This window comes from Leptonychotes weddellii, chromosome 13 (assembly GCF_054177405.1).
Source record: "Leptonychotes weddellii isolate Sample4059 chromosome 13, ASM5417740v2, whole genome shotgun sequence".
In the NCBI taxonomy this organism is placed as follows: Eukaryota; Metazoa; Chordata; class Mammalia; order Carnivora; family Phocidae; genus Leptonychotes; species Leptonychotes weddellii.
The window spans coordinates 33716108-33725734 of NC_138381.1; the positions used below are offsets into that span (position 1 = coordinate 33716108).

At 42.0% G+C, this 9627-nt stretch overlaps 1 protein-coding gene and 1 non-coding gene across 3 annotated transcripts; one reads left to right on the forward strand and one right to left on the reverse strand.

Annotated features, from left to right (window-relative positions):
- Positions 1 to 248: 248 nt before the first annotated feature.
- Positions 249 to 6002, reverse strand: RMP24 (ribonuclease MRP subunit p24). Of its 2 annotated transcripts, XM_006741737.3 has the most exons (5): positions 5773 to 5982; positions 5666 to 5688; positions 3485 to 3684; positions 2337 to 2533; positions 249 to 449 (listed from the first exon to the last, which is right to left on the reverse strand). In XM_006741737.3, exons 1-5 carry the CDS (start codon positions 5847 to 5849, stop codon positions 296 to 298), a joined length of 651 nt encoding a protein of 216 aa, XP_006741800.1. In that variant the 5' UTR covers positions 5850 to 5982; the 3' UTR covers positions 249 to 295. The 2 variants fall into 2 exon arrangements, with proteins under 2 accessions (XP_006741800.1, XP_006741801.1); XM_006741738.3 differs by lacking the exon at positions 2337 to 2533 and having other exon boundaries at positions 5773 to 6002.
- A 2779-nt stretch (positions 6003 to 8781) lies between these two features.
- On the forward strand, positions 8782 to 8891 carry LOC115943785 (U6 spliceosomal RNA). Its single transcript, XR_004078375.1, has one exon. It is a non-coding gene; the product is annotated as a U6 spliceosomal RNA (small nuclear RNA).
- The last annotated feature ends 736 nt before the right edge of the window (positions 8892 to 9627 follow it).

Here is a 9627-nt window from a genome sequence, read left to right on the forward strand (position 1 = left end):
ATGGTTTTTGGGTTTTTTTTTTTAAGATTTTATTTATTTATTTGAGAGCGAGCAAGCAAGAGAGAGAGAAAGAGAGCACAAGCGCGGGGAGAGGTAGAAGCAGACTCCCCGCTGAGCAGGGAGCCCAACGTGGGGCTCCATCCTAGAACCCTGGGATCATGACCGGAGCCGAAGGCAGATGCTTATCTGACTGAGCCAACCCGGTGCCCCAGAATAAATAAAAGTTTTAAGAAAGATGTTTTTCTAACTTTAGTTTCAGAAATTGCATTAAACATTTATTTTCACAGCCCATCCTTTACAAAGATAGTAAGAAATTTCTGAAGTCCACCTTTGAATTCTTTTGGGATTCACCCTGACTAAGCAACATTTTTAGTTGAGAGAAGTGTTTCTTTGTTTTGCTCACATTCTTTGAGGAGCAAGTGGGTGCTGACTGTCCAGATGTAGGTGTCCTGAAAACAAACATAAAACCACACTTAGGTATACTGGTAAGTTTAAAAAATGCTTTTCCTGCTTAGCCTAAATAATTGCTACTAGAATCCTTTTCTACTCTTGTGTATTATGGCCATAAATGAGCAGTGGCTGAACCCAGCATTCACCTTACTACATAGGCTTTAGGCAACATTCAGGAGGTCACTGGGTGGTTCTGGAAGTTTCTATCACACCTGAAGAAGGTTAAAGGTAAAGTGTCATCAGGCCTGAGTTCCCTTTAAGTCTGACATCAAGATTCATGACAATTCTAAGGACTTTAAAAACCTATTTCTTCATGGCTCAAAACCACTTCCTCTCTCAAAAATGAAGAACTTCAACCTACACATGCAGGTGCCACTCCACTGTATCTCCCCACCTAGAACTGAACTCCATAGGGCAGACTTTATACTACTAATTGTATATTCCGCTGCTTCTTAACAGTGCCAGGCACAGAAAAGGCCTTCTAAAAATATTCGCTGGATAAATGATTCCCAGGCTGCTATGTGTGTATTTCTGTTTCCTTCTATTTCATGCCCTCCAATTGTGTTCCACATCCACGAAACTTTATTAGGTTTTGTCAAGTCTGATCCCTCTTCTACTCCCCATCTGTACAATAAATATGAAATATCTCTCATTCCTGCATATATCTAAGCAGCAGTCTGGACTAAATGCAAGTGAATTATTTTAAATATGCCAAATTCTCTTTTATCTACATTTAATCCAATAAAGTAGAAACTTCTATGAATTCCTATCATGCCAAATATCAAAATAATTAAATCAAAATATAGAGAAAACTAGACTTGAAATTTTAGTTCTTATCCAATTTTATAAATGTCAACCCAATATAAAAAACTCAATGCAGTAAACAGATAATTCAGTCCTTGCTGAATTTTGCTGTTTATGTTCAAGAAACTACCAGACTCAGTTTCTCTTTTGGTATAAAATGTTCAAAAATTCATTTCCCAGTTTCTATGAAACTAAATTTACTATCACATTGAATGAAGTACTGTGAACTACAGTACAGTGCTCAGTCATATAGTTAACCTAGTAGCAGCTGACAAATCCCTATTCAGTGAGATTTCCACAGGAATTTCTGACAGAGGAAATACCAAGAACAAAGGTTTAGAGCAGGAAAGTAAACTGAGTTTACTTCAGTTCAGTTTTGCTAACACATAGGATGAATTAAGGCAAAGTAAGAAGGCAGACGCACTGGTGCCAGGTAGGAAGGGCTGGGAAGCCATGCAGGAACATTTGATCTACATGCTGTAGCGTGAGATGGTAAAGGCTTCTAATCAGAGCTGTGCTTTAGGGAAATTATCAGACTAGAAGAGTTTGAAACTAGAAGCAGAAAAGTACTGTAGTAGTCCCAGCAAAAGCTGAATACAGACTGAACACAGCAGGAGGAAAAAAGGAGAACAGATGCAAACCCCATGGAGGAAGGACAGAGAGACACTAGCGACTGACTGGACAAGGACCAAGGGAGTAGTTGTCTACTCTACCACCATTTCAGGTCAGACTGTCTACAAGGGCATGTTCACTGACGGAAGAAGGAACTTAGGAGGACGAACAGGTTTGAGTAGTCAGCTGTGGGGACATGTTGGGGGGATAAAGTGGATATATTTAGCAGCAGCTGGGAACAGGCAAAGGGAGAGGTTGGAAGTAGAGGAAAAGAGCTGGAAGTTAGAAGCAGAGGTGAGAACGAAAGATATACGAGCATATGACATTAAAGAAAAGGGTATGGAGGGGAAAAAAAATGGGCACAAGGCCTGAACTGCGTGGCAAATTTAGGGAGTATATATTAAACAGAGGAAAGCAGAAGAAATAAGAGTTCACACCAGCAATGCAAATAGCTTAACGAATTAAGATACCTGAATATCAAGGCTGGGCTCTTGCCTTTGGAACCACACTTCTGATTTAAGTTTGCAGAACTCGGAGTCTTTCTCTCTGGTGTCTTCAGGCTGAGCTTACTCGTAGGAGTGGTAGGACTGCTCTTCAGTGCTGAGAGAAAGCTTCTACTTTTACCATGATGTTTAACTGTTCTGTTGCATGTTTTACAAGTAGTCAACTACCGTAAAAAGAAGAAATACTGGGCCTGATTTCTCTTATAATTTAATCCAATAAATTACATGTTCATTAAATTCTTGTATGTAAGGGACTACACTAGGTACGAGCGGGTAAGACAGGCTGCCCTCAGGGAGTCTGTAATCTAGCAGCAGCAATCAGACAAGATACAAATATAAAATGAGAAAATCTACAATTGAAAGTTACTGGCTAAACATTTGTATTTAATTTAAAACACATTTTATTTTTATTTATTTATTTTAAAGATTTTATTTTTAAGTAATCTGTACACCCAGTGTGGGGCTTGAACTCATGATCCCAAGATCAAGTCACATGCTCCACCAACTGAGCCAGCCAGGTGCCCCTAAAACACCTTTTTAAAAATAACAAAGTCTCTACTTTTTCAGTGTAAAACCATGTTTGGGGGGAATAAAGGAACTGTGACTGATACCGTTTAACATCTGGAAGAGTGTTCTTTATAACAGCAGTTGACATTTAACTTTTGTCTCAGAACTCCAAGCTGTTTTCCAATAAAACATGGCAAATTATCCCTGAAAATCTGAGTGACCCCTTCAAAACCTTAGTGATTCTATATTCTATAAATATAGGTCTAAATCAATTTATAAAACCATCAAATGAATTCTCACCTCTTTACTTCATTAATTCCAGAGGCTGACCTATCATGGTCAGAATTTCATAATGTATATAATTGTCAAATCACTGTGTATAAACTTGAAAATAACATATCAACTATACATCATCAAAAATTTTTTTAAAAATAAGTTTTACTTTTGATGAAACATCAATCACTAAAAAAAAATTTATGTATATATATTGACAATCTATGTATACTATCACAAACCTCTGAGTTGTATGTAGCCTGATCCTTAATCAACCTCATTTTAAGTAAAAGAAAATTCTTGTTTATTTATACATACTGGAATTGAAATCTTACCAATACACTTTTGGAGTCTTTGTATTTTTTCACAATTTTTGCTTCTTTAAAACTGAGTGTATAATTTCTTGCCTCTCGGTTAAGAAGTTTTTGTATTTTGGGTGTCAGTTTGGACTTGGGTTTGAGGCGCACTCGAGAGTTATCCAAAACCAGCAACTGGAAACAGTATGGACATGTTCCTTCAAAAGTTATGTTATCATCTGAAATAATACAAATGAAACTCATGATTCAGCAAATCAGAAAATACTGTTACCTCAAACAGCCAATATTCTGTGATAAAGTATACTATTTAATATGAACAGATATATATTCTCTTTAAGCAAACTCAAAATATGAGAACTTGCAAAAAAGACAAATTGGCATTAATTTATTTTGCAAAATACTGTAATTCTATCCATTCACTCCTTTTAGCAGCAGACAGGTTAAGTCCCCACTCTTTGCTACCTTACTCATTACTTGTTACTAAGTAAAAAAAGCTGTCTCACCAATTTTACAAACATATTTATCACCAATCAGTAAATTACACTGTCATTTTCACAATTTTGTGATTTGGGGGCCAGGCTTTCTGCAGGTAGCTCTCAGTACAAGGTAACAGGAGAACAGACTTGCCCCAGATTGTCTATGCAATCAAGACAGCCATCTACCATGTTAGGCTGAGGAGTCATAAATAAGGAGTAAAAGAGCTGCTATCTTTAAATAACTCACATTCTAGGGGAGCCCTAAGCAGACAAAAATAAGACTGGTGACAAATGTAACAGAATATGATTAAAATGCCCTGGAAACTATTAAACTCTGTATGGACCCGCCGAAACACTCCTAAGAAGTGGCTTGACAAAGGTCAAATACTCCAAACATCTGTACTTGGAGATGGCATCCATTACTGGTAAAGGGCTTTCAGGTGGAAGTACAGTGAAAAAGAAAGCACAGCTATTAGGGAAAGGTGAGGGTGTGGGGGTGATGCAGCTGGAAAGGAAGGTAGGCACACCATGGATTTATTCAACAATTATTTGTTAGTGAGCACTCTGCTAAGTATACAACAACTAAGGACCATGCTTGTAACTCACTTCTGCCAAATGTTAAATTCATTCATATTTATTGAGTGACTGTCAAGTGCCAGGCACAGTTCTGGGTACAATAGACAGAACAGTGAATAAAGGACAATTCATGCAGAGAGAAAGTAAATACAGCAACACCAAATGTGTAGCGCGGGGAAGAAAAAAAGACAGGGATAAAGAGTAGCAATGGAGCTGCCCTGGTCTTAGTTAAGGTAGCCAGCGAAGGCTTTGTGGCGGGGCATCTGTAGAGAGCAGAAGGAAACAAGGAAGGAATCCACGCAGATATGTGAGGTTAAGAGTTCCAGGCAGAGGAAGGGCAACTTCGAGGCTGTGAAAGAGCAAGGAGGCCTAACAGTGGTTGGAGTTGAGCAAGCAGGTCGGAGAGGTAATGTGGGCTTTTGATGTAGGGCCTCGTAGTCCTTTTCAAAGATTTTCACTTAAAAAAAAAAAAAAGATTTTCACTTTTACTCTGACATGGGAAGTCATTTGAGAGTTTGTGGCAGAGAAGGAACATGATCAAGCTTAGGTTTCTCCTGCGCTCACATGGCTGCTCAATTGAGAATGGATGTAGAAATGCATGAGCGCTGCTGGCAATAACCCAGCTGTTGACTCGGTCCAGGATGCTTAGATGAACTGGTGAGAAGCAGCTTAGGTTCAAATATGCCAAAAGGCATATTTGCTGGCCAGTGGCTTGGGGAGGGAAGCTATTAGGGAGTCACGAATGGCCCCAGGGTTTGGGGGGCTGAGTTCACTCTAAGGATGAATTGGGAAGAACTGGAGGAGGACTGTGTTGGGGGGTAAAGCTTGAGCTTTGGCCTGACAGACATTCAAAAGAAGGTGTCAAGAAGACATCTGGCTATGAGCCTAGAATGGGGCGAAGTCCTGGTTGGGGGTATAAATTTGGAAGCCATGAGACTGGATGAGAAGCCGTCACCAAGGAAGTGAGTGTAACTAGAAAAGACGTCCAGGGAATTTGGGAGTTTTCACGAAACAGAAGCCACTGGGGGGTTTTATGAGAGCAGTGGGTCCGTGAGATTTCTCTTTTGCGTCATCCTGAGCGCTGCGCGGAATGCAGGGGAGCGGGGCGACGAGAGCCTGACCCACAAGCGTCGGACGTTCTCCCTACCGTGTGACGAACTGTAGGCCCAGCTGGAAAGGAGAAGGAGACCGGTGAGGGAGGAGGGAAGACCCCCGCCGCCGCCGCCCGCCTCCCCTCTCCCGCCCCTCTCTTACAGGAGATAGCGGGCCTGGCCCGGGCAGCTCTCGTGTAGTTGCCGCGCCGCAGCCTCAAGGTAGTGCTTCTGCCTCATCGTTACCGCCACCCCCACGCCGATAAGACGAGCGACCAGAGGAGTCTCCGGAAGCCGGATTCGCACGCTGCCGGACTTGGACCTCGGAATCCAAGCTCCTTCCGGAAACCGGCGCCCGCGACTGAGGAGTTCCGGTTTCTCTCGCCTCCGGCCCTGCCCCCTAGGCTCCGCCCCGTCCCCGCGGGCCCGAGCGGACCCGCCGCAGACCTGCGCCTGCGCGGAGCAGTGTGACCAAGCTGGGGTGGCGACGTCCGCTTGGGGCAGTTCGGCCAGCCTCTCTTTCTCGCTCCTGATAGCGTCTTCTGTGGTACCCCTGTTGTCATTTCCTCAGCCCACGTCGCCTTCTAGATTCTCCATCCGGGGTGTTGGTTGGGGCCGGGCAGGCGGTGTGCGGCCCGCAAGGAGGCCGCCGTTGGCGCGGCCGCGGGCCTGGGAGGGAAGAGCAGGGCTGTCAGTGCACGAGCCAGCTTACCTTCTTTCCCCGTTCTTCATGGAACACGGCAGAAAGTTAACAGTTCGGTGTTGCGCAAACAGCGCTGTTACGGAGTTTGGAAGCATTTCTATCATCCAGAAGGAAACCCCATCCCCATTTAGCAGTTGCTTCCCATTCTCCCCTCCCTCCCAGCCCCTGGCGACAACTAGTCAGCTTTCTGGCTCTATGGGCTTACTCTGGACATTTCTTGAAAATGGAATCATAGGTGTGATCTTTGTGTCTGGCTTCTTCCACTTAGTATCATGTTTTTTAGGTACAACCATCTTGTAGCTTATATCAAACTTAATTCCCTTTTATGACTGAATATTACATTGTATGCATACCAAGCATTGTTTATCCATTCATCCATGATGGACATTTGGGTTGTTTCTACCTTTTGGCTGTTGTGAATATTGCTGCTAGGAACATGTCTGTTTTCTGGGTTTTTTGTTTTTTGTTTTTTTTTTTGGATAAACACGTAGGAGTGAAAATCCTGGGTCATATGGTAATTCCATGTTTAACAAGGATTCCAGTTTCTCCACATCTGCCCCAACCCTCATTTTCCACCTTTGTTTATTTTTTTAAATTTATTTTTTATTCTAACCATCCTAGTGAGTGTCACTATAGTTCTGATTTGCATTTCCTAGTGAATAATGAGTTGAGCATTCTTTCATGTGTTTGTTGACAACTTGTATATTTTCTTTGGAGAAATGTCTATTGAAGTCCTTTGCCCATTTTAAAATTGGGTTGTTTGCCGTTTGTTGTTGAATTGTTAGAGTTTCAAAAAATAAACTCTGGAGACTAGGCCCTTATTTAGCCTTCATTTTCAATATCCAAAAGGACTCAAATTGAGATAGGGAAACTGAAAAGGATTCCATTTTTAGAAAGACTCCATCTCTGCTGTTTTTCTGCAAGGCCCCATTTGCTCATTATATTTCACCTTGCTTCTGAATAAACCAAAGAAGCTATGTTCCCACTCCAAGGGGGAGGCAAGAAAGTTAATCATTCTCTGAGTTTTGTCCTAGGCATCCAAATACCTGATAACGTCTAAGAACTGAATCTCGAACATGTTCCAGGACATTAGATTTGAACAAACCTCACCCAACACTGGCATCAATACCCCCACCTTCAATGACTTATGAAATAACACCTATTATTCACCTGTCACTCACCTTTGAATTCGACCCTACCCTGGATTCCTGAAGGAACATGTACCCTGGACCGCCTTCCAAAATGAACCCCTCACCCCAAGTGATGAAGAGGCTCACTCTCCTTTCCTTTCTGAGTCTCCCAGACTCTCCATCTGCTATACTCTGTCACTTACACTATTCAATAAACTCTGCTTTCACTTCCCACTTCCTGATTGCTCTCCTGCACAAAGCCAAGGATCCTCTTACCAAGAGGTATCCTTAGCCTCTGGGTCCTCAGACCTGGCCTGTCTACGTCAAAATGGTACAGAAGTTTGTAAAGAGAAAAATATATTTACGTCTGTATAGACATATTTTAATTTTTCAAAAGAAAAGTTATTACATCTGCTCTTCTCACCTTCCCATCCTACTTCTGTGACTGATCAGCATTTAGTAGTTGGGTATCTTCTCCTCTATGTCCACACGTAAGTAAATGGATGAGTGTGTATAAATCCCCTCTCACCACACACACACATATACACACACACACTAAAAAACCAAAACATACACAAAAAAAGCTAAACCAAAAATAGAAAGTCCCTTACTATATAACTTGCCTTTTTCCTTAACCACAGACCTTTCCAGGTCAGTACGTATATTTTTGCAACAGCAAAAAATCTTATATATTCTGGTGCTTTTTATTTCTTTTGTCTGAATTCCTAAAAGAGAAATTACAGAGTGGAATGATGTGCACATTTTTATTTGCCAGCTCATCCAAAATAGGTTGTAGCAATGTGCACTCCCAGCATCAATATCTGAGAAAGATGGGTCAGAAGATATGATGGCCATTGGTTCACCTAAATACTAGTCAGATAAAGTCTCTTTTCACATGTTCCTTGATGCTTTGCATTTTCTCCTGTGAAGAGAAATCTTCTGTTGGGTTTATCAGTTTCTAGGAGATCTTTGTGTCTTGGGAAAATTTATCCTCTTCTTGTCATATATAATGCAATACTTTCTTACCTCTTATCTTTGGCATGGTTTATAGCATTTTTGCCATATAGGACTTTGTATGTGGTCAAATGTTTTTCATTATTGGGTCTGGGTTTCCTGTATAGCTTTAAAGATTTTATTTATTTTTTTGACAGAGAGAGAGAAACCACAAGCAGGGGGAGGGGCAGAGTGAGAGGGAGAAGCAGACTCGCCACTGAGCGGGGAGCCCAATGTGGGACTCGATCCCAGGACCCTGGGATCATGACCTGACTTGAAGGCAACCACTTAACCAACTGAGCCACCCAGGCACCCCTCCTGGGTAGCTTTAAAAAAGCCTCATGTAGCGCTTGCTTTGGCAGCACATATACTAAAATTGGAAGGATCCAGAGCAGATTAGCATGGCCCCTGTGCCAGGATGACATGCAAATTTGTAAAGCTCTTAAAAAAAATTTTAAAAATAATAAAATAAAAAAGCCTCGTTTATGCCAAGACTAGACAACTAACGATTCATCCAAATCTTTTTCTCATACTTTTCTAGTTTAATTTCTTCCATGCACATCTTTAATCAATACGAAATGTATTTTTACTTAAGTATAGGGTAGAGATCTGACACATTTTTCTAGATGGTTAGCAAGTTATGTGGATATCTCTTAGTAGGTAAATTACTCTTTTGCTATTGGAATTGAAGTTTAAAAAAATGTAACGGACACTGAATATGTGGCAGGCACTTTTCTAAGCATCTTACTTGTAACTCATACAGTCTTCATAACCCCATGGCATAGGTGAAATGCCAGTTTATCACATAGAAGCTTTTTAACATCGCTGCATCTGTTTCTGGATTCTTCATCTGCTTCCGTAACCAATACAGCAGAAAAGAGGAGAGATGCACTGTATGTGCACGCACGCCTACTTCCCCTGCCCCCCAGCACACTTCCCTTCAGTTCTTCTCTCGCCTCAACACCACACTCCTATATCCAGATGCCTCCTCAGCATCTCTGCTTGCATTGCAACTTGTCTTCTCTGACGCAGGGCGGCCCAGACGGCACTCGTGATTTCCCCCACCAACCTGCCCAGCCACCCAGTCTTCCTCTGTCTCAGCCACACCCAGTGCCATTGCTGCCTCCCCTTCCTACCCCTTGCAGCCGGTCTGCCCTGGACTGCCACCTCCCCACCAGGAGCAGATCTGCTC